This window comes from Nerophis lumbriciformis, linkage group LG10 (assembly GCF_033978685.3).
Source record: "Nerophis lumbriciformis linkage group LG10, RoL_Nlum_v2.1, whole genome shotgun sequence".
NCBI classification, from domain to species: domain Eukaryota; kingdom Metazoa; phylum Chordata; class Actinopteri; order Syngnathiformes; family Syngnathidae; genus Nerophis; species Nerophis lumbriciformis.
This window is the reverse complement of record NC_084557.2, coordinates 51036238-51061155: the sequence shown is the minus strand read 5'-3', so window position 1 is coordinate 51061155 and position 24918 is coordinate 51036238. Positions and strand designations below refer to the sequence as shown.

General features: G+C 42.4%; 1 protein-coding gene across 1 annotated transcript in view; it reads left to right on the top strand.

The window, feature by feature from the left end:
- The window catches only part of sema7a (semaphorin 7A (JohnMiltonHagen blood group)), a 68345-nt gene that overhangs the window by 12084 nt on the left and 31343 nt on the right, over window positions 1–24918 (top strand). Inside the window, exons 3-8 of the mRNA XM_061969454.2 lie at window positions 3452–3493; window positions 3577–3672; window positions 5953–6034; window positions 6169–6279; window positions 6359–6501; window positions 12489–12667. Of these exons, the coding sequence (XP_061825438.2) occupies window positions 3452–3493; window positions 3577–3672; window positions 5953–6034; window positions 6169–6279; window positions 6359–6501; window positions 12489–12667 (653 nt within the window). The remainder of the gene's footprint in view (window positions 1–3451; window positions 3494–3576; window positions 3673–5952; window positions 6035–6168; window positions 6280–6358; window positions 6502–12488; window positions 12668–24918) is intronic.

Below are 24918 nucleotides of genomic sequence, written 5' to 3'. Positions count from 1 at the left end.
GCCAAGAGTCTGTCAGTCATTTGTGCACGATGGGGGCGTAGTATGATGCCACCATGGCTGAAAACTCGCTCCACTGGAGCACTGGAGGCAGGCACTGCCAAGACTCTCATGGCCACTCGGAACAGTGAAGGAAGAGTCTTCATGTTCAATGCCCAGAACAAAAGGGGGGAGAGAGTTTTTTTGGGTTGGTGCACTACTTGTAAGTGTATCTTGTGTTTTTTATGTTGATTTAATTAAAAAAAGAAAAAATATATATATATATTTCTTGTGCGGCCCGATACCAATCGATCCACGGACCAGTAGCGGGCCGCGGCCCGGTGGTTGGGGACCACTGAGGTAAACAACCAACAGTATGTCAGAAAGCTAGCTAAAACGGTACACTTATTCATAATATAGTATACATTTTAACTGACCTTTATTTTACTATTTTTGTCTTTTTTTAGGTGGCTAAAATACGCGATGCTGCTGACCGCCGTCTAACGTTACGTGTGATATATTGACTAACGTAACCCTGCTTAAAAAAAATCACTGAACAAAAAGTATGAATAATGTAGTGAACTGCAACAGATTCCCGTGTTTGCAATAACGTTATAACGTTAGCAGTGAGTTTACAGCCTCACTGATTTAACTACACAGCAAATAAAAGTCACGTTACTTAGCCAATAAACGTTATCTTACATTCAAAACTTACCGTTCTTTGTGCAACTTCAAATGCCGGACGAAGTTGGAAGTTGTTGCCTCTCCATCAGTAATTTTCGAACCGCATGTGTTGCATACTGCAAACCGTTTTGTGTTGACCACCTCGTAATTTTTATACCCAAACGAAATTATTTTAGGTATCATTTTTTGTTCACTGGCGTGTGGTTTGGACATGTCTTCTTCGTTGGTTGTCCTGCAATTTGATTGGATGAATGCTGTGTGATGAAAACAAAGTAGATCTAATTTGATTGGCTGTTGTACTGAGACCACACCAGCTGACACACGCAACGCTGATAGACAAGTACACAATGAAAAATACGGAGCGCTCCCGAATAACTTTTTCATCTTTGGGTTTTGGGGAAAGTAGCAAGTCATGTCAAGTCATGTCAATTCAAAAGGCTCAAGTCCAAGTGAAGTCACAAGTCATTGATGTTAAAGTCTAAGTCGAGTTGCAAGTCTTTTTACATTTTGTCAAGTCGAGTCTAAAGTCATCAAATTCATGACTCGAGTCTGACTCGAGTCCAAGTCATGTGACTCGAGTCCACACCTCTGGATAATGCCCCCACGTGATGTGACGTGAATGGTGGATTGTGTTCTCACGTCACAGAGGGGGGCGGGATTTACTGTGTAAGTTTGTAAATACGCGATAATATGGTTGTCATGTCTGTGTAATCATGTTTTGTTTAGTTATAGGACTCTTTAGTTTCTGTCTTTTCACTCCCTTGTCTTGTTTCCATGATTACCCCATTAGTTTCACCTGTTCCACGTTTGGACCCATTGTGCACTCTTGATTGTCACCATAGCAACCCATTAGTTTTCACCTGTCACGTCACGCACTTGTTTCACGTCTTGAGTCACGCACCTGTTTTCGTCAATCATGTCTGTAGTATTTAAGTTCAGTGTTTTTCAGTTTGTCTTTCTGACGACCTCACCACACTTATGCTCTGTCCATTCTTTCCATGTCCATTCTTCATGCAACTATTTTTGTCCAAGCCAAGTAAGTTTTTGTTCCATGTTTATAGTCTTTTTGTTTTTTATAGTTTGTTCTCCGCCACTGTGCGTGCTTTTCATTTGTACTTTTTTGCTATAGTCTTTTGGTTTCATAGTTTATTCTCCGACACTGTGCGTTTCTTTTTTTTTGATAATAATAAATAAATCATGTACCTTAATTCCCGTCTCGCCCGTGCCAACTTTCCGTTGCATCCCGGAAAAGCAAACACCCAAGACCAAGTCATGACAATGGTGAAAAGCAACGCAAAAGAATGAGCAAAAATTCGGGGTCCACATCACGATCGCGTTCTATCGAACGTCGCGTTATATCGGACTTTGAGTGTCGAAGGTGATGTTGTTCGTTAAAATACAGGTAGTTTTATTTATAATGTAAAGAAATTAAAAAGTCAAGACTTGTTTTATAAAATGATGTGACCTGTAGCCTGTACAATTGTGTTGTATACAGTAGGAAAATTAATATCAATCAATTAATCCACGTTTATATACAAACCCCTTTTCCATATGAGTTAGGAAATTGTGTTAGATGTAAATATAAACGGAATACAATGATTTGCAAATCATTTTCAAGCCATATTCAGTTGAATATGCTACAAAGACAACATATTTGATGTTCAAACTCATAAACTTTTTTTTTGTTGCCAATAATCATTAACTTTAGAATTTGATGCCAGCAACACGTGACAAAGAAGTTGGGAAAGGTGGCAAAAAAGACTGATAAAGTTGAGGAATGCTCATCAAACACTTATTTGGAACATCCCACAGGTGTGCAGGCTAATTGGGAACAGGTGGGTGCCATGATTGGGTATAAAAGTAGATTCCATGAAATGCTCAGTCATTCACAAACAAGGATGGGGCGAGGGTCACCACTTTGTCAACAAATGCGTGAGCAAATTGTTGATTGCGCACTGGTGTGCGTCTGGGTCGTGACAGCGTGGCACGCGAATGTCTGTACTGCATTGGATCAGTCTCCTTTCTTTAACAGGCAAAAGCTTTATAACCTCACTAATGCCTTGCATCGTCTATATTAGATATATAACAACGGGCGGGTGCGGGCGGGTGCGGTTCTGATCAAATGTTACATCGGGTGGATGGCGGATGGTTGACGACGGATAATTGCCTATCCGCGCATCTCTAGTCCTTACCTTTACGCCATGTCCGCTCCAATTTCCTTGCAACTCGGGAAAACGAACCCCGCCAAAGTCCACGTCTTGACAAACGTAAATAGTCATGAAAATAAAGAAAACACATTGAAATGAGAAGGTGTGTCCAAACTTTTGGCCTGTACTGTACATTACTCAAAATAATACAAATTGTAAAATTTGACTCGACAAAAACCCAGTTTTCCACACACTGACAAAATGGTCTTGTTCTGTAAGCAAACTGTTTTGCTAATGTTTGAGTACAAATGAAATGACTGAAGGTATTAAGCAAATTGATCTCACACTGGAATTGCCTACAAGAAAAAAAATGACCTTGTTATGTTTTAGCTTGCTTTCATATTGTGCAGCACATTTACAGAATTCATCTAATGGAATTCCATACATCCTGACCAGTGTTGAGCTTCTTTAAAGTACTGGTCCAGTATTCATGAGTAGAATGTTGTTATTCCGTTTCAAGTCTCTGACCAGAGAAGAAGACATTATCTTAAGTGCCATTTAAGGGGGGAAAACTGCAAAATAAGCATCCATTTGTGTACAGTTTGTCTATAGTCCTTTCATGACTTTACTGTATATCCCTGCAGACATTCCATCTTAATGCCACAAGCGACCAGCAATGCCAAGAGGTTGGTGATGGTGTGAATGACTTGAATGCAGTGTGTTGTTGTTGTTGTTGCTGCGTGATAATGACAGACTGTGTGCTGCACAGGGCCCTCGTCCTAACATCATCACTGTCATCGAGAGGTTTGAGGACATCCTTTTGGTCTGCGGGACCAACGGTCACAGCCCACACTGCTGGAAGCTTGTGAGTTTTGCCTTATTTTACGGGCTGTTAAAAGTCTAATGAAGTAACAGACTCACCCAGTTGGTAATTTCATGCATCTGTGTGTGTGTGTGTGTGTGTGTGTGTTTGTACAAAACCCAAAACCAGTGAAGTTGGCACGTTGTGTAAATCGTAAAAAAAACAAAAAACAGAATACAATGATTTGAAAATCCTTTTCAACATATATTCAATTGAATAGACTGCAAAGACAAGATACTTAACATTAGAACTGAAAAACGTTGTTGTTTTTTGCAAATATTAGTGGCAAAAAAGTTGAGGAATGCTCATCAAACACTTATTTGGAACATCCCACAGGTGAACAGGCTATTTGGGAACAGGTGGGTGCCATGATTGTTCACCACTTTGTGAACAAATGTGTGAGCAAATTGTCGAACAGTTTAAGAACAACATTTCTCAACCAGCTATTGCAAGGAATTTAGGGATTTCACCATCTACGGTCTGTAATATCATCAAAGGGTTCAGAGAATCTGAAGAAATCACTGCAGGTAAGCGATGATGTTACGGACCTTCAATCCCTCAGGCTGTACTGCATCAAAAAGCGACATCAGTGTGTAAAGGATATCACCACATGGGCTCAGGAACACTTCAGAAAACCACTGTCAGTAACTACAGTTTGTCGCTACATCTGTAAGTGCAAGTTGAAACTCTACTATGCAAAGCCACAGACATTTATCAACAACACCCAAAAACGCCGCCGGCTTCTTCGCGCCTGAGCTCATCTAAGATGGACTGATACAAAGTGGAAAAGTGTTCCGTGGTCTGACGAGTCCATATTTCAAATTGTTTTTGGAAACTGTGGACGTCGTGTCCTCCGGAACAAAGAGGAAAAGAACCATCCGGATTATTATAGGCGCAAAGTTGAAAAGCCAACAGTGATGGTATGGGGGTGAAGGGAATTACATTTTATATAGCGCTTTTTCTCAAGTGACTCAAAGCGCTTTACATTGTGAAACCCAATATCTAAGTTACATTTAAACCAGTTGTTACGAACTGGTCAAGGGGGGTGATCCCGGGATGCAGAGACGGGAGGCAAGTTTGAAATACAAAAAGTAATATATTTAATAAGTCCAAAAATGTAACAAAGAGCGATGGGGCAAAAAGTGCACACCATGTATATTAACAAAACAGGTTCCTCAGTGGTTGGCAGGGGGGGAGGCCAGGGTGCACCAAGTACTGCATAAAGTCTTTGTTGCCTCAAGGAGGCTAGGGAACAAACACAAAGAAGTTAGCAATAACAGGACAAGGGAAAGCAACGTACCATGAGGCGAAGTAGGTGCATGCACTTGCGGAGTTCAGGAAACAATGACCAGCAAGGTCAAGCTGTAGGTGATGAGCTTAAGTACTGGCGGGCTAATTGCGAGCAGGTGTGTCACCAGGTCCGCACCTCGCCGAGGATGAATCACTAAAACACAGGTGCAGACAACAGAGAAGGCAGGAACACACTAAAACACAACACCAGTGTGGGTGGCACTGGGAGCAGGTGGGTAAAGTGTCTTGCCCAAGGACACAACGGCAATGACTAGGATGGCGGAAGCGGGGATCGAACCTGCAACCCTCAAGTTGCTGGCATGGCCGCTCTACCAACCGAGCTATACCGCGGTAACTTACACATCTGTCAAGGCACCATTAATGCTGAAAGGTACATACAGCTTTTGGAGCAACTTATGTTGCCATCCAAGCAACGTTACCATGGACGCCCCTGCTTATTTCAGCAAGACAATGCCAAGCCACGTGTTACAACAATGACTTCATAGTAAAAGAGTGCGGTACTAGACTGGCCTGCCTGTAGTCCAGACCTGTTTCCCATTGAAAATGTGTGGCGCATTATGAAGCCTAAAATAGCACAACGGAGACCCCCGGACTGTTGAACAACTTAAGCTGTACATCAAGCAAGAATGGGAAAGAATTCCACCTGAGAAGCTTCAAAAATGTGTCTCCTCAGTTCCCAAACGTTTACTGAGTGTTGTTAAACGGAAAAGTGGTGAACATGCCCTTTCCCAACTACTTTGGCACGTGTTGCTGCCATTAAATTCCAAGTTAATGATTATTTGCAGAAAAAAATTAAGTTTCTCAGTTCGAACATGAAATATCTTGTCTTTGCAGTCTATTCAATTGAATATAAGTTGAAAATGATTTGCAAATCATTGTATTCTGTTTTTACTTCCGATTTACACAACGTGCCAACTTCACTGGTTTTGTGTTTTGTCTAATAATCATCATGTTCTTCTACTCCCTTCTCAGGCTCCTGACGTAGTGGAGGATTACGAAGGGACGGGTATTTCACCGTTCATGCATACACAGAACTCGCTGTCTCTTCGAGTCGGTATGTTAATAAACTGCCTCGTGAGTTTCTCGAAGGCTTAAGAATGTGACATTACGTAATTGCATCATCGTAAAAGAATGTGACAATCGAGATGAAGCATGCTTAATAATAGAAGGGCCGTATCTCGCTTTTAGAGGGTGATCTATATGCTGCAGCTCCACTGGATACTGATGGCAGTGCCTTGCAGTTCAGAAGGAAAGCAGGAAACAGACCCAATATCTGGATGTATGACAGCTGGGTGTCAGGTCAGAAGCACAATCAATCTACAGTGCAGTCAATGGACCGTTTACATATTGCTGAAATGTTGATGTCCTTCTCCAACAGAGCCTACATTCGTCTCTGCGTCCTGGGTGCAGCGGAAAGACGACCCTGACGATGAAAAGATTTACATTTTCTTTCGTGAAAAGAACTCCGACCACAACCCGGAGGCCGATCCGTGGATTTCCAGGGTGGCCCGAGTCTGTAAGGTAACCTTGAAACTGACAGACGACACCAAGGGGAACTCTAATCCCTCACTAAGTAACCCCTTTAAAGAGTCGAGTAACTTGAGCTGTAGATTTGCTCGTAGCCACCTGGAAGTCTATTGTGTGGAAAAGGAATGGCAATATATCCATATCTCATTAAAATATGCTTAGTCTAGGACAGGGGTCGGCAACCCAAAATGTTGAAAGAGCCATATTGGACCAAAAATACAAAAACAAATCTGTCTGGAGCAGCAAAAAATTAAAAGCCATATTACATACAGATAGTGTGTCATGAGATATAAATTGAATTAATATGACTTAAAGGAAACTAAATGAGCTCAAATATAGCTACAAATGAGGCATAATGATGCAATATGTACATATGGCTAGCCTAAATAGCATGTTAGCATCGATTAGCTCGCAGTCATGCAGTGACCAAATATGTCTGATTAGCACTCCACACAAGTCAATAACATCAACAAAACTCACCTTTGTGGATTCATGCACAACGTTAAAAGTTTGGTGGACAACATGAGACAGAAAAAGAAGTGGCATAAAACACGTCCTAGAAAGTCGCAGAAAGATATACATGTAAACAAACTACGGTGAGTTCAAGGACTGCCAAAATTAGTAGGACAAAACGGCGCTCGCCAAATACTCGAATCAGTGAAGCATGTTTAATATAAACAGTGTGCTTTATAACAATTAGGGAGGTTTGTGTAGTGTTTGTCCTCCTACAGAAACCATATTACCGTATTTTCCGCACTATAAGCCGCCCCGGGTTATTAGCCGCACCTTCAATGAATGGCATATTTCAAAACTTTGTCCACCTATAAGCCGCCCCGGACTATAAGCCGCGCCTACGCTGCACTAAAGGGAATGTCAAAAAAACAGTCAGATAGGTCAGTCAAACTTTAATAATATATTAAAAACCAGCGTTCTAACAACTCTGTTCACTCCCAAAATGTACGCAAATGTGCAATCACAAACATAGTAAAATTCAAAATAGTGCAGAGCAATAGCAACATAATGTTGCTCGAACGTTAATGTCACAACACACAAAATAAACATAGCGCTCACTTTCTGAAGTTATTCTTCATTCGTAAATCCTTCGTCTTCGGTGTCCGAAGTGAAAAGTTGGGCAAATGTGAGATCCAAAATGGCCGGCTCCGTCTCGTCGAAGTCATCGGAGTCAGTGTCACTGTTATCCAGCAGTTCTGTGAATCCTGCCTTCCGGAAAGCTCGGACCACAGTTGTGACCGAAATATCTGCCCAGGCATTTACGATCCACTGGCAGATGTTGGCGTCGTCTGGCGCTGCCTCCTCGTCTTAGTGAATGTGTGTTCGCCTTCTGTCATCCACTGTTCCCACGCAGTTAGCAGTCTAGCTTCGAATGCCCTGTTGACACCAATATCTAGCGGCTGGAGGTCTTTTGTCAATCCACCCGGAATGACGGCGAGTATTGAATTAAGCGCGTAAGCGTGTCTCTTAATGTGATGTTATGAGCTAGCAAATATAACAACTACACTACCCAGCATGCGACGATAGTTACGAGCATGCGCGGTAGCCCTGAGAAGCGTTGTTGTATGCTGGCAGTTAGAATGTGGTTATGAGCACGCTGTGAGTAAACGTTGAGAACTCAGTTAACACGCCTCGTCTGCATTATTTATAATTAGACAGACAACACACTTAATAGGAGCCATTTTGGGGTCTTTACATAAACACACAAATGGAAATGAAACGTCACATATCCCAGCATGCACCGCGCGCTTCTTCTTCTTCCGGGGGCGGGTGGTTGCTTACAGTACAAGAAGAAGCGCTTCCTGTTCTATGGGGGCGGGTGCTTACCTTGGCGGTTGCTTGCGTAGAAGAAGAAGCGCTTCCTGCTCTACCGGGAAAAAAGATGGCGGCTGTTTACCGAAGTTGCGAGAACGAAACTTTATGAAAATGAATCTTAATATTTATCCATATATAAAGCGCACCGGGTTAAAAGCCGCACTGTCAGCTTTTGAGTAAATTTGTGGTTTTTAGGTGCGGCTAATAGTGCGGAAAATACGGTAAAACAAAAAATATATTTTTTTCCCCTCAACTTTTTCCATTTTTCATACATTTTTGAAAAAGCTCCAGAGAGCCACTCGGGCGACGCTAAAGAGCCGCATGCGGCTCTAGAGCCGCGGGTTGCCGACCCCTGTTCTAGGAGTTTTGATAAGCACAGGTGATGACTTCAGATTTGGCCCAGCATAGGTCTACTCGCTATCAATAAAACCAGGTACTATCAGGTACTTTGTTACTCAGAGGTCCAAGCGTGCGGAGTATAGTTAACGCTCTGTCATTATGACATTTATGGCTAGAAATGACCAAGAGTCTACGCTCTGTTTTCTTACTACTCTTATTCTCTTCCATTGTTGTTGTTTGTGAGCAATTCTGATTCATCAAATGTGGCGTGCGTTTTTATGATTTTGATCAGTTTAATGTGGAAAACTGACAGCCTGAAACTAAAACGTTTAGAGCCGAGCTGGTACTATTCCAACTCTTAAGTCTGATAAGGGTTTGGATTAAGAAATAATACATTATGTGTTGTTGAATAGTTTAATGTAGACATTCATTTCATTCAGTATAGGGATGTGGTCGATCAATATCGGCAGATTTTTGTGAAAAAATATGTGATCGGCCATTGCCAATTAATGCCTTTTAATGCCAATCACCTCTGACTGATACCTTATTTTTGGTCACTCACTTGACAGATAATCACCTCTGTTGCAACAAATAAACTACAGTTCTTAGTGTATAAGTATCATTATCAAGTCCCGTTATCAATGGAGGACGAGGTCAAACATGGTTCACACTGTACAGTAAACGGAAAATAAGAAGCAAGCATGCTATGCTATGCTATGCTAGCTTGAAACAACAAAGGAAATAAGGTTTTCAAGAGGTCTAGATTTTTATTTTCATGTTTACAAATTCAGGAAATGATTCCCTGGACACATGAGGACTTTGAAGTCAAATACCCTGATTGTAACATTTCTAATTCAGCCCACCAGACCATTTAGCTAAATTGGCTCTTGACTGTTTTTTGTATTATAATATAATTTAGATATTTATTATTGTCCTAACCTAAGATACTGTAAGGAAGGGATCATATTAATGCACCTGCTTGGGATAATAATCTGATATTTGACCAACTCTTTATTACAAGTGTTAATAGTTAAAAAAAAAAACATGTTACTTGATTGATTGATTGAAACTTTTATTAGTAGATTGCACAGTACAGTGTCATGTCTGTGTAATCATGTTTTGTTTTAGTCATGTTTTGTTTAGTTAATGGACTCTTTAGCTTCTGGCTTTTCACTCCCTTGTCTTGTTTCCATGATTACCCATTAGTTTCACCTGTTTCACGTTTGGACTCATTGTGCACTCTTGTTTGTCACCATAGCAACCCATTAGTTTTCACCTGTCACGTCACGCACCTGTTTCACGTTTTGAGTCACGCACCTGTTTTCGTTAATCATGTCTGTAGTATTTAAGTTCATTGTTTTCAGTTTGTCTTTCTGGTGACATCCCGCATTCATACCCCTGTCACACTCTGTCTACCTCTGCGCACTTCATGCCTTGTCCAAGTAAGTCTTTTCTATTAATGCCACAGTTAGTGTTTTTGTTTACCCGTATTTTCCGCACCATAAGGCGCCCTGGGTTATAAGTCGCGCCTTCAATGAACGGCATATTTCAAAACTTTGTCCACCTATAAGCCGCCCCGTGTTGTAAGCCGCATCTAACTGCGCTAAAGGAATGTCAAAAAAACAGTCAGATAGGTCAGTCAAACTTTAATAATATATTAAAACCAGCGTGATGTGGGCGCGCATGGAATCGTATATCAACATGGACAGAGCTGCGTGAAAAAAGCCACCCGGCCTCTTCGCGTAAACTTAAACTTACCTTAACCACTCGCTCATCTTTTCTTCATCCATCCCTTCGAGTTAGCTTTTATGATGACGCCGGCTGGAAAGGTCTCTTTTGGCAAAGTCTTCCTTTTGAATATCACCATGGGTGGAAGTTTCTGGCCATTAGCATGGCAAGCTAGAACCACAGTGAAGGATGACTTCTCATTCCCTGTGGTGCGAATATTCACCGTACGTGCTCGCGTTGTATCCACAGTGCGGTTCACAGGAATATCAGTTGCTGTGAAATAGTAATCCGTGTGCGGATGGAGAGATTGCGTCTTTTCATGAACCGGATCCCTGTCGCTTAGTAGGAGCCATTTTGTGGTCTTTACAGATGTAAACACACAAAGGAAATGAAACGTACGGTAATATCCGCGCTCTTTTTCTTCTTCTACGCGGGCGGGTGGTTGCTTACAGTAGAAGAAGAAGCGCTTCCTGTTCTATGGGGGCGGGTGCTTACCTTGGCGGTTGCTTGCGTAGAAGAAGAAGCGCTTCCTGTTCTACCGGGAAAAAAGATGGCGGCTGTTTACCGAAGTTGCGAGACCGAAACTTTATGAAAATGAATCTTAATATTTATCCATATATAAAGCGCACCGGGTTATAAGGCGCACTGTCAGCTTTTGAGAACATTTGTGGTTTTTAGGTGCGCCTTATAGTGCGGAAAATACGGTAATTGTTCACAGTTTTTTGCCCACGTGCAAGTCTTTTTGTTTCGTTAGTCAAGTTTGTACTTCCGCCTTGAGCGCACTTTTTGTTCCTTTGAGTGTTATAAATAAATATGTATTCACCTTCACGCCATGACCAGTCCAGCTTTACTTGCATCTCGGGAAAACAAACACACCATAGTCCACGTCTTGACATACAGTACATATTCCGTACAATTGACCACTAAATGGTAACACCCCAATAAGTTTTTCCACTTGTTTAAGTCGGGGTCCACATAAATCAATTCATGGTACAAATATACAGGTAAAAGCCAGTAAATTAGAATATTTTGAAAAACTTGATTTATTTCAGTAATTGCATTCAAAAGGTGTAACTTGTACATTATATTTATTCATTGCACACAGACTGATGCATTCAAATGTTTATTTCATTTCATTTTGATGATTTGAAGTGGCAACAAATGAAAATCCAAAATTCCGTGTGTCACAAAATTAGAATATTACTTAAGGCTAATACAAAAAAGGGATTTTTAGAAATGTTGGCCAACTGAAAAGTATGAAAATGAAAAATATGAGCATGTACAATACTCAATACTTGGTTGGAGCTCCTTTTGCCTCAATTACTGCGTTAATGCGGCGTGGCATGGAGTCGATGAGTTTCTGGCACTGCTCAGGTGTTATGAGAGCCCAGGTTGCTCTGATAGTGGCCTTCAACTCTTCTGCGTTTTTGGGTCTGGCATTCTGCATCTTCCTTTTCACAATACCCCACAGATTTTCTATGGGGCTAAGGTCAGGGGAGTTGGCGGGCCAATTTAGAACAGAAATACCATGGTCCGTAAACCAGGCACGGGTAGATTTTGCGCTGTGTGCAGGCGCCAAGTCCTGTTGGAACTTGAAATCTCCATCTCCATAGAGCAGGTCAGCAGCAGGAAGCATGAAGTGCTCTAAAACTTGCTGGTAGACGGCTGCATTGACCCTGGATCTCAGGAAACAGAGTGGACCGACACCAGCAGATGACATGGCACCCCAAACCATCACCCAACCATGCAAATTTTGCATTTCCTTTGGAAATCGAGGTCCCAGAGTCTGGAGGAAGACAGGAGAGGCACAGGATCCACGTTGCCTGAATTCTAGTGTAAAGTTTCCACCATCAGTGATGGTTTGGGGTGCCATGTCATCTGCTGGTGTCGGTCCACTCTGTTTCCTGAGATCCAGGGTCAACGCAGCCGTCTACCAGCAAGTTTTAGAGCACTTCATGCTTCCTGCTGCTGACCTGCTCTATGGAGATGGAGATTTCAAGTTCCAACAGGACTTGGCGCCTGCACACAGCGCAAAATCTACCCGTGCCTGTTGTTTCTCGTGCATATCATTCTTTTCTTTATTTTAGATGGATGAAGGCGGATCAAAACGATTTTTCCAGAACATGTGGACATCGTTTCTCAAGGCTCGGCTGGTCTGCGGCTTCCCAGAGGAGTCCCTCTACTTCAACCGCCTGCAGGACGTCTACGTGCAGCACGCCGAGGACTGGCGTGACACGAGAGTCTACGCCCTCTTCACGAGCAGCTGGTTCGACACTTTCTCTTCTTTGTGTAGTAACAACAGCAAGTGTGACGCACATAATGCAAGGTCAGCAAGTTTGAAATGTGCTTGCCTGTGGAGGTTTGGGCTCACTCGTGGTTTTGCAGTCACAAATAAATGTAAACTGCGGTAGAATGAGCTGGAAGGGATGTGACTTTATCAGGTGCACGTACACAATCTAATGCAGCAGTCTCAAACTTGCGGCACTTGGGTAATTTGTGGCCCATATTTTGTGGCCCTCGACTTAACTACATAGTTTTGTGTTATTGCAGCCTGTGCACCTAACAGTTCAAATGAATACATATTAAGGCAATCTTAAATTCCGCTAAAGACTAACTACAATAACAATGCAAAATGACAGCACAACACACACACACATTGAGCAACACAAAGAGCAATTTCCTTTTGAGTGTCTCTGGCCATCTCCGGGGGAACTCAACAGTGTCACAATATGCAAAACCCAAAAAGCAGTGAAGTTGGCACATTGTGTAAATGGTAAATAAAAAGAGAAGACAATGATTTGCAAATCATTTTCAACTTATATTCAATTGAATGGACTGCAAAGACAAGATATTTCATGTTCACACTGAGAAACTACATTGTTTTCTGCAAATAATCATTAACTTAGAATTTAATGGCAGCAACACATTACAAAAAAAGTTGGCACAGGGGCATTTTTACCACTGTGTTACATGGCCTTTCCTTTTAACAACACTCAGTAAACGTTTGGGAACTGAGGAGACACAGTTTTGAAGCTTCTCAGGTGGAATTCTTTCCCATTCTTGCTTGATGTACAGCTTAAGTTGTTCAACAGTCCGGGGGTCTCCGTTGTGCTATTTTAGGCTTCATAATGCGCCACACATTTTCAATGTCTGGACTACAGGCAGGCCAGTCTAGTACCCACACTCTTTTACTATGAAGCCACGTTGATGTAACACGTGGCTTGGCATTGTCTTGCTGAAATAAGCAGGGGCGTCCATGATAACGTTGCTTGGATGGCAACATATGTTGCTCCAAAACTTTAATGGTGCCTTCACAGATGTGTAAGTTACCCATGTCTTGGGCACTAATACACCCCCATACCATCACACATGCTGCCTTTTGCGTTGTTATAGGCTTTGCGCCTATTTCCTCTTCGTCTTGGAGGACACGAGGTCCACAGTTTCTAAAAACAATTTGAAATGTGGACTCGTCAGACCACAAAACACAGATTCCAAATGAACAAATATTCTCAGAAAATAACGTTTTCCAGTTAGATCATTAAATATCTTGTCTTTGCAGTCCATTCAATTGCTGCTACTACTACTCAGTGGCCTAGTGGTTAGAGTGTCCGTGCTGAGATGGGTAGGTTGTGAGTTCAAACCCCGGCCGAGTCATACCATCCATCCATCCATCCATCTTCTTCCGCTTATCCGAGGTCGGGTCGCGGGGGCAGCAGCTTAAGCAGGGAAGCCCAGACTTCCCTCTCCCCAGCCACTTCGTCCAGCTCCTCCCGGGGGATCCCGAGGCGTTCCCAGGCCAGCCGGGAGAGATAGTCTTCCCAGCGTGTCCTGGGTCTTCCCCGTGGCCTCCTACCGGTCGGACGTGCCCGAAACACCTTCCTAGGGAGGCGTTCGGGTGGCATCCTGACCAGATGCCCGAACCACCTCATCTGGCTCCTCTCGATGTGGAGGAGCAGCGGCTTTACTTTGAGCTCCCCCCGAATGACAGAGCTTCTCACCCTATCTCTAAGGGAGAGACCCGCCGCTCGGCGGAGGAAACTCATTTCGGCCGCTTGTACCCGTGATCTTGTCCTTTCGGTCATGACCCAAAGCTCATGACCATAGGTGAGGATGGGAACGTAGATCGACCGGTAAATCGAGAGCTTTGCCTTCCGGCTCAGCTCCTTCTTCACCACAACGAATCGATACAGCGTCCGCATTACTGAAGATGCCGCACCGATCCGCCTGTCGATCTCACGATTCACTCTTACCCCACTCGTGAACAAGACTCCGAGGTACTTGAACTCCTCCACTTGGGGCAAGATCTCCTCCCCAACCCGGAGATGGCACTCCACCCTTTTCCGGGAGAGAACCATGGACTCGGACTTGGAGGTGCTGATTCCCATCCCAGTCGCTTCACACTCGGCTGCGAACCGATCCAGCGAGAGCTGAAGATCCTGGCCAGATGAAGCCATCAGGACCACATCATCTGCAAATAGCAGAGACCTAATCCTGCAGCCACCAAACCAGATCCCCTCAACGCCCTGACTGTGTCTAGAAATTCTGTCCATAAAGGTTATGAACAGAATCGGTGACAAAGGGCAGCCTTGGCGGAGTCCAACCCTCACTGGAAACGTGTCCGACTTACTGCCGGCAATGCGGACCAAGCTCTGGCACTGATTATACAGGGAGCGAACTGCCACAATAACACAATCCGTTACCCCATACTCTCTGAGCACTCCCCACAGGACTTCCCGGGGTACACGGTCGAATGCCTTCTCCAAGTCCACAAAGCACATGTGGACTGGTTGGGCAAACTCCCATGCACCCTCAAGGACCCTGCCGAGAGTATAGAGCTGGTCCACAGTTCCACGACCAGGACGAAAACCACACTGTTCCTCCTGAATCCGAGGTTCGACTATCCGGCGTAGCCTCCTCTCCAGTACATCTGAATAGCCCTTACCGGGAAGGCTGAGGAGTGTGATCCCACGATAGTTGGAACACACCCTCCGGTTCCCCTTCTTAAAGAGAGAAACCACCACCCCGGTCTGCCAATCCAGAGGTACCGCCCCCGATGTCCACGCGATGTTGCAGAGTCTTGTCAACCAAGACAGCCCCACAACATCCAGAGCCTTAACGAACTCTGGGCGGATCTCATCCACCCCCGGGGCCTTGCCACCGAGGAGCTTTTTAACAACCTCGGCAACCTCAGCCCCAGAAATAGGAGAGCCCACCACAGATTCCCCAGGCCCTGCTTCCTCATAGGAAGACGTGCTGGTAGGATTGAGGAGGTCTTCGAAGTATTCCCTCCACCGATCCACAACATCCGCAGTCGAGGTTAGCAGAGCACCATCCCCACCATACACGGTGTTGACACTGCACTGCTTCCCCTTCCTGAGGCGGCGGATGGTGGTCCAGAATTGCTTCGAAGCCGTCCGGAAGTCTTTTTCCATGGCCTCCCCGAACTCCTCCCATGTCCGAGTTTTTGCCTCCGCGACCGCTGAAGCCGCACACCACTTGGCCTGTCGTTACCTCTCTGCTGCCTCAGGAGTCCCATGAGCCAAAAGAACCCGATAGGACTCCTTCTTCAGCCTGACGGCATCCCTCACCGCCGGCGTCCACCAACGGGTTCTAGGATTACCGCCACGACAGGCACCAACTACCTTGCGGCCACAGCTCCAATCGGCCGCCTCGACAACAGAGGTACGGAACATCGTCCACTCGGACTCAATGTCCAGCGCCTCCCTCGTGACATGTTCAAAGTTCTTCCGGAGGTGGGAATTGAAACTCTCTCTGACAGGAGACTCTGCCAGGCGTTCCCAGCAGACCCTCACAATGCGTTTGGGCCTGCCAGGTCTGTCCGGCATCCTCCCCCACCATCGCAGCCAACTCACCACCAGGTGGTGATCGGTAGAAAGCTCCGCCCCTCTCTTCGCCCGAGTGTCCAAAACATGAGACCGCAAATCCGATGACACAACTACAAAGTCGATCATGGAACTGCGGCCTAGGGTGTCCTGGTGCCAAGTGCACATATGGACACCCTTATGTTTGAACATGGTGTTTGTTATCGACAATCTGTGACGAGCACAAAAGTCCAATAACAGAACACCACTCGGGTTCAGATCCGGGCGGCCATTCTTCCCAATCACACCTCTCCAGGTTTCACTGTCGCTGCCAACATGAGTCATACCAAAGACTATAAAAATGGGAGGCATTACCTCCCTGCTTGGCACTCAGCATCAAGGGTTGGAATTGGGCGTTAAATCACCAAAAATGATTTACACACACACACACACACACACACACGCTCCCTTTCCGCTCCTCGCCATCTTCACCAACAAGGGTCAATAAAGATAAAAGTAATGGTAAATATTGATTTTATTTTCTTTAAAAACAAAATATAGACTGTCATTTTGTTTTATTTGTGTTGTCATTTGATTTGCGTTATTATGTGAGACATTTTTTTTTTTTTTACGATTCAGTTACTAACAAAATCCGAGGTGTCTCTGTATCGTATGAGGAGACAAAGCAGCCAAGTATGATAAAAACTTCCTAGTATGAAGTGAAGTTGTACAAGCACAATACTAAACAGGTTATTAGGTGAATATACCTCTTTGATTACATTGGATGTGATGAGATTGTGCAGGTGTGCCTAATGTTGGAAGTGGTGCGTCTATCATTAGTCTTATTTGATAGAGAAAACATCCCCCAAATCTGTTTCTTCTGAATACTGAAGATAAATACAAAAGTTGCAGGGAAATTGTGTGTAACTCTTGGAAATAACATTGGGAAAACTTGAGGAGTGTGCTTTTTATTGTACTGTATGTCACCGGGGTGGTGCTCATGTGTCATAATAAGTTGGCTCATACTCCCACAAGTATATTTCAAACATGGTGAGGGAGTGTGGTTAAAAAAGTTAAATACTGCTTGGATGATCTGTGACTTCTCGACAGGAAGTATGGGTGGATATTTGCTAGTATTTACATTCAAAGTGTCATGTCTGTGTGACCATGTTTTGTATTAGTCATGTTTTGTTTTGTTTAGTTATTGGACTCTTTAGTTTCTTGCTTTTCACTCCCTTGTCTTGTTTCCATGGTTACCCATTAGTTTCACCTGTTCCATGTTTGGACTCATTGTGCACTCTTGTCACCATAGCAACCCATTAGTTTTCACCTGTCACGTCACGCACCTGTTTCACGTTTTGAGTCACGCATCTGTTTTCGTTAATCATGTCTGTAGTATTTAAGTTCATTGTTTTCAGTTTGTCTTCCTGGCGACATCCCGCATTTATGCTCTTCATACCCCTGTCACACTCTGTTAACCTCTGCGCACTTCATGCCATGTCCAAGTAAGTTTTCTTTATTCATGCCATAGTTTGCAAGTTTTGTTTCTTTGTTCATAGTTTCTGCCATTGTGCAAGTTTTGTATTTATAGTCAAGTTTTGTACTTCCGCCCTTGTGCGCGCCTTTTGTTTACTTCCTTTTTTTGTAGTTATAGTGTTTAAATAAATCATGTACTCCCCTTCACGCCACATCTGGTCCAAATCTTTTGCACCTCAGGAGAACAAACCACGCCACAGTCCAAGTCGTGACACAAAGTACTTTGATTAAAGATGTTTCCAATCAGGATCTTAATTCTGATACCGATCATCCATGAGTGATACCCACCAACAGTTGTTGTATTATCCTCTCTAGACTATTATTCATCTACTTGTTCATTTCCTATTAATATCTGCTGACTTTCTGCTTCAACGTGGTTTCATCTGCACCTCTTAAACTTTGCTAAGCACTTATTGCTTGGTGTTGTTTAGTTTAGTTTATTTAGTTTAGTTTATTATTTCTTCGGTCAATGGTCAACAAAATAAACAAACAGTTTTACATAAACAAACAAATGTACATTCATAAACAAACACTTGTACATTCATAAATAAATAAAAAAAAAAAAAGTTGCAGAGCGAAAGGGTTTAGGCTGACGTTGAACACTTATTGTGCCTAACCCATACTTGCCAACCCTCCCGGATTTTCCGGGAGACTCCCGAAATTCAGCGCCTCTCCCAAAAACCTCCCGGGACAAATTTTCTCCCGAAAAACTCCCGAAATTCAGGCGGACCTGAGTGACGTGTGGACAACACACAACAACAGTGTCTACCGTAAAGCAGTTGGTCTGCCGTAAACAGCAATGTTGTGACACTTTTAAACAGGACAATACTGCCATCTACTGTACATGCATATGTGACCCACCCATAATGTGTCACATTTTTGTGTTGATTTATTTATTTTATTTTGTGGTTTGAATTCGTTTTTGGAGCTGTCATTACACATTTATCAGTATTCACATTGGTCAGTAGGGGGCAGTAGGGCGTTTCTTCCCAATTGAATGCTATCACCTGCAGACCGGAAGTGTCTTGTCATTCTGATGAGCGCGACCAGTCTGTGAACAATTGAAACGTCCTGTGTGTTTTTTCCTCCTGTATAACAGGTTAGTTTTGGTGAATCAACTCACTGAATAATATCCATGTGATCTTTATAAGTTTAAGTACACATTCTGATGGTGGAGCCTAACTCTAAAGTGTTTGTGAGTTGTAGTTTGTAAATGAACACTGAAATTCAAGTATTTATTTTATTTATATATATATATATATATATATATATATATATATATATATATATATATATATATATATATATATATATATATATATATATATATATATATATATGTATATATATGTATATATATATATATATATATATATATATATATATATATATGTATATATATATATATATAGCTAGAATTCACTGAAAGTCAAGTATTTCTTATATATATATATATACCTTAACCACAACCCCCGCCCCACCCCAACCACGCCCCCGCCCCACCACCCACCCCCCACCTCCCGAAATCGGAGGTCTCAAGGTTGGCAAGTATGGCCTAACCATATAAACAAAGTCAAGTACGAGATGAGCTTCCAAAAAAAATATGAAATTTCCTTTTCACAACATATTATAAATACACATTATACACAACATAAATACTGTTCAGTTATATACACAGTAAAGACATGTGAAATATCCTTGTACACATGTTAAACCTTTGTACTAATTATATACTATATACACAAAATTATACTTCCATTATATTTATATCCCACATTTAGTTTGTAATTAACATTGATCATAGTATTAACTACAGTGTTGATTCAAGAGTGATATATTTTTCCAAGACATTGGTCTTTAAGTGTTTTTTAAATGTGTGAATGGAAGTGGAACATTTGAAGGAATCATCCAAGCTGTTCCACAGTTGAACCCCCCTGACACAAACACATCTACTTTTTAAGCTCCTTCTTATCTTTGCTTTCTGGAAGACAGCTGAACCTCTGAGGTCATTGGGACTCTCTCTGGGTCTGAACCTCTGAGGTCATAGGGACTCTCTCTGGGTCTGAACCTCTGAGGTCATTGGGACTCTCTCTGGGTCTGAACCTCTGAGGTCATTGGGACTCTCTCTGGGTCTGAACCTCTGAGGTCATTGGGACTCTCTCTGGGTCTGAACCTCTGAGGTCATTGGGACTCTCTCTGGGTCTGAACCTCTGAGGTCATTGGGATTCTCTCTGGGTCTGAACCTCTGAGGTCATAGGGACTCTCTCTGGGTCTGAACCTCTGAGGTCATTGGGATTCTCTCTGGGTCTGAACCTCTGAGGTCATAGGGATTCTCCCTGGGTTGGAACCTCTCCTGTAGACACCAAGGCAGCATGTGGTTATGAGCTTTGTACGTCAAAGTAGCAGTGTTGAGGTCAACAAGATCGTGCAGTTTTAATGTTTTTAATGTAATAAACAGAGCATTGGTATGGTCATGATAATCCGCATAATTTACAATTCTAATCGCTTTCTTTTGAAGTAAGAACATAGAGTTGATGTTTGATTTGTAATTGTTACCCCAGATTTCAACACAATAATTAAGATAAGGGAGTACGAAAGAATTATATAACATGTTAATAGCCTTTTGATTTACAGAGTTTTTAATTTTATGTAACATAGCAATGATTTTTGCCATCTTTGTCTTGAGTATATTTATGTACAGTTTCCAATTTAATTTTTCATCTATATAGATTCCCAAAAATGTTGTTGAATACACCCTTTCTATCTCCATATCATCAATTCTTATATGACACTGCATGTTATCTTTCCTATTTCCAAAAAATATATATTTTGTTTTATTTAGGTTGATTGATAGTTTATTGGCATCAAACCATTGCTTTAGTATGTTGAGTTCACTCTCTACAGTCTCTAGGAGCTGGCCAAGGTCTTGCCCAGAACAGTACAGACTTGTATCGTCAGCAAAGAGAATATACAGTTGAGTTTTTTAAAGATTTTACAGATGTCATTAATATACAATAAAAACAATTTTGGTCCCAGTACAGAACCTTGGGGTACTCCATGTGTTATCATCTTTTTATCTGAATGTATGCACATACTGTTCTCTGCCACCAAGATAACTTTTCAACCAATCATGAGCAAGACCTCTGACACCATACCTCTGCATTTTGTTTCAAAGTAATGTGTGATGGATGGTGTCAAAGACCTTGCTCAGGTCAATAAAAACTAAGGCGAGCTTTGTGGTTAGCTTAGCTACCTCGGTGTGTAACATGTTTAGCCTCGTCCTCCAGTGATACTGGTATCCAGTAATTATATCCAGGATACTAAGAAATGTTGTTTATTTGCTGTAATGGAGGTAAATATTATTAGCTTGGGAAGAGGCTCCACACTGTGTATGGACATACTGTACATAACTAGCTGCTAGCCGCTTGTCCGCCGAGGGACTTGAAATGAATACAGTGTCGGCCAGAGACATTTGTGGTCAACTTTAAAAGGCATCAATCAGCAATGACAAATTTCTTCATGAAAATCGATCGGCGCATCAATAATCAAAGATCTACCAACCTAATGATTCCTTACCATGACAACCCTGCATTGCCTACGCAGTGACTGACCATCCAGGATTGTTTTAATGCTCGTCTTATGACTCAGAGTTCTTTCTAGTGCTTTTACCATTTTTTTCTGCGCCATACTTGCCAACCCTCCCGGATTTTCCGGGAGACTCCCGAAATTCAGCGCCTCTCCCGAAAAACCTCCCGGGACAAATTTTCTCCCGAAAATCTCCCGAAATTCAGGCGGACCTGAGTGACGTGTCAACCTGAGTGACGTGTCAACAGCCTGTATTCACGTCCGCTTTCCCACAATATATATAAAGCGTGCCTGCTCAATGACGTTATAACTGTAGAATGATGGAGGGCGAGTTCTTGGTTTCTTATGTGGGTTTATTGTTAGGCAGTTTCATTAACGTCCTCCCAGCGCGGTAACAACACACAACAACAGCAGTCATGGTTTATTCTACCGTAAAGCAGTTTGTCTGCCGTAAACAGCAATGTTGTTGTAATATATTGAGTTGGAGGCAATAACCAGGCGAGGTCAGGCCCGGCCCTAACCAATCTGGCGCCCTAGGCAAGATTTTAGGTGGCGCCCCCCCCCCCACATCGGCAGTGAAGTGTATACTCACAAGAAACCGAATAGCTTTGTCTTTGACCTTTTTTTTTTACTTACTTTATATACCTAATATATAAAGGGGTGGAAAAGTGACTATTACCTGCAGGGCAAACATTAGCTAACCAGAAGGCAATAACAATGTAAACAAAAAACACCTGCTTAAAATATCTAATACAAATGTCCCAGAGGAATGTAGGTGGGAGTACTGTAATTACCTAACGTTACATTATTATTTTCCATAACAATTTAGCCCCCTCCACAATATTAACCCGACGTTAAACCAGAACTAGCTATTTATTGATTAGCAATTGCCGACTCATGTAACATTAGCTTAATGCTAAAAAGCCAGGTTACTATCACATTCTGTAACAGACAAATAATTTCATGTAGGCTAACGTTACCTACCTGCTACCTCTGTCTTTTCTCGTTTCTCCTCCTCTTCTTTTCTCTTTTTTCTTCCCTGGGCACCTGACAGTTTTGGCCGTTTTACATCTTGTGTTGATTTTTTGACGTGGTGACGTCCAAAAAGAGTCATGATACGGGAAGGAAGGGGGCGCACCGTGCGGGGGAGGGGGGGGGGGGGAATGTTGTAACAAATACTATTTCTATTAAATAGGCTTTACTTTGCATTTTAATTAACGTGGGATTATTTTTTGTATTTAGAAATAATAGTACCAACTTTTTTTCTCTTTTTTTTTTTTTTCTCTCCAACATTTGTGGCACTTGCGTGGCGCCCCCTGATGGACGGCGCCCTTAGCATTTGCCTATACGGCCTATGCCACGGGCCGGCCCTGGGCGAGGTGATGAAGTACGTCTCTTTACTGTAGACTTCAGAACAGACTCACACACTTGACGTCAGGTGCGCAACACCACGTAAATCGTTGGCCAACCAAAAAGTAACCCCAGTACGCTATAGCCAACATTCACCAGGAGATGGCAACAGACAAACATAGATCACTATTACATTCCTCCCCTTTTAGAAATACTCAAAATAAATAAACAACCCAACCAAAAAATGCAGCAGCTCAATTAAAAAACTGTACTTAAGCCACATTCTTTTTTCTTTTTTTTTTTAGTACTGAACTCTTAACCCTCATTTGTAAACAATAACATGCTTATTATACAAACAGTATTTGTACACCTTTAACACAGATGTTTATACTGTCTTCAGAGATTCAGTTTTTTTGGTGGAACTCGAAACCTTTCTGGGTACCTGCGAAAGGGTGTTCAGCATGGTTGGAAAAATAGTGACAGAGAATAGAACAAAGATGGACAATTCAACCCTTAACTCAACAATGAGTAGATGAGTGTTATGTGTGTGTGTATATGTGTAAATAAATGAACACTGAAATTCAAGTATTTCTTTTATTTATATATATATATATATATATATATATATATATATATATATATATATATATATATATATATATATATATATATATATATATATATATATATATATATAATAACAAGTATATATATATAGCTAGAATTCACTGAAAGTCAAGTATTTCTTATATATATATATATATATATATATATATATATATATGACGGAGCAGAAACGTGTGAACTCGTTGGAAGTTTCCTCCTCTCCCAGCTCGCTAGCCTCAATCTGAACCTTGGTATTTACCGTGATGACGGACTGGCAGTGTGTCGCGCCTCGCCAAGGAGCAGCGAGAATACCAAGAAGCGCATATGCCAAATTTTCAAAGAGAACGGCCTACGGATCACGATTGAAGCCAACAAGCAAACCGTCAACTTCCTTGAAGTCACTTTCAACCTGAGAAATAACAGCTACCAACCATTCACGAAACCCAACACAACACTCCAATACGTGCACCATGACAGCAACCACCCACCCACCACCACGAAAAGAATACCTACCGGAATTAATAAAAGGCTATCGATGCTGTCATCTAGCAAAGCTGAATTTGACCAAGCAACCCCCCCGTACCAAAAAGCCCTTGATGAAAGCGGATACAATTTCACCCTCACCTATGAACCCACGCCAGGAAACCAGCCAAAAAAGAACAGAAAACGAAACGACATCATCTGGTACAACCCCCCATACAGCAAAAACGTCTCAACTAACATTGGACACAAATTCCTCAATCTGATTGACAAACACTTTCCCAAAGACAACACCCTAAGGAAAGTATTCAACAAGAACAACATTAAATTGAGCTACAGCTGTATGAACAATATACGACAAATCATCTCAAACCACAACAAAACAATTGCAAATGAGCCGTCGGCCCCCGGACAGAGCGACTCCAAAACCAACAAAGGCTTTAACTGTCGAAAGAAACCTGATTGCCCTCTCAACGGGGGGTGCTTACAAACATCAGTTGTCTACCAATCTAAGGTAATACGCAAGGACACTAACACATCCGACACATATGTAGGATTAACCGAGGGAGAATTCAAAACCAGATGGAACAATCACAAGGCTTCTTTCAGGAACCAAAACCTGCGGAATACCACAGAACTCAGCAAACACATTTGGGACCTCAAAGACAATAATGTTGAATATTCAATAACATGGCAAATTCTTGCATCCAGCACACCTTACAATAGTGGTAATAAAAGATGCAACCTATGCTTGAAAGAGAAACTGTTTACTATTTACCGTCCAGACCTGTCATCCCTCAACAAACGCAGCGGAATTGTAACAACATGCCGCCACAGACGGAAACACCTCCTAGGTAACACATGAGCCAATCACCACGCCCCTACGCCAGCCTGTACCCACCCACTCTGTGCCCTATATAAACTATGGTATGTGAATGCTCCCATTAAAATCTCCTGATGATTGAGGGAACCCCCCCTCATGAAACAGGCCTGTAGAGATGAAATAGTCTTGTGATTTTTTCCCCACACATACATATATATATATATATATGTGAAATACTTGACTTGGTGAATTCTAGCTGTAAATATACTCCTCCCCTCTTAGCCACGCCCCCAACCACGCCCCCGCCCCACCCCG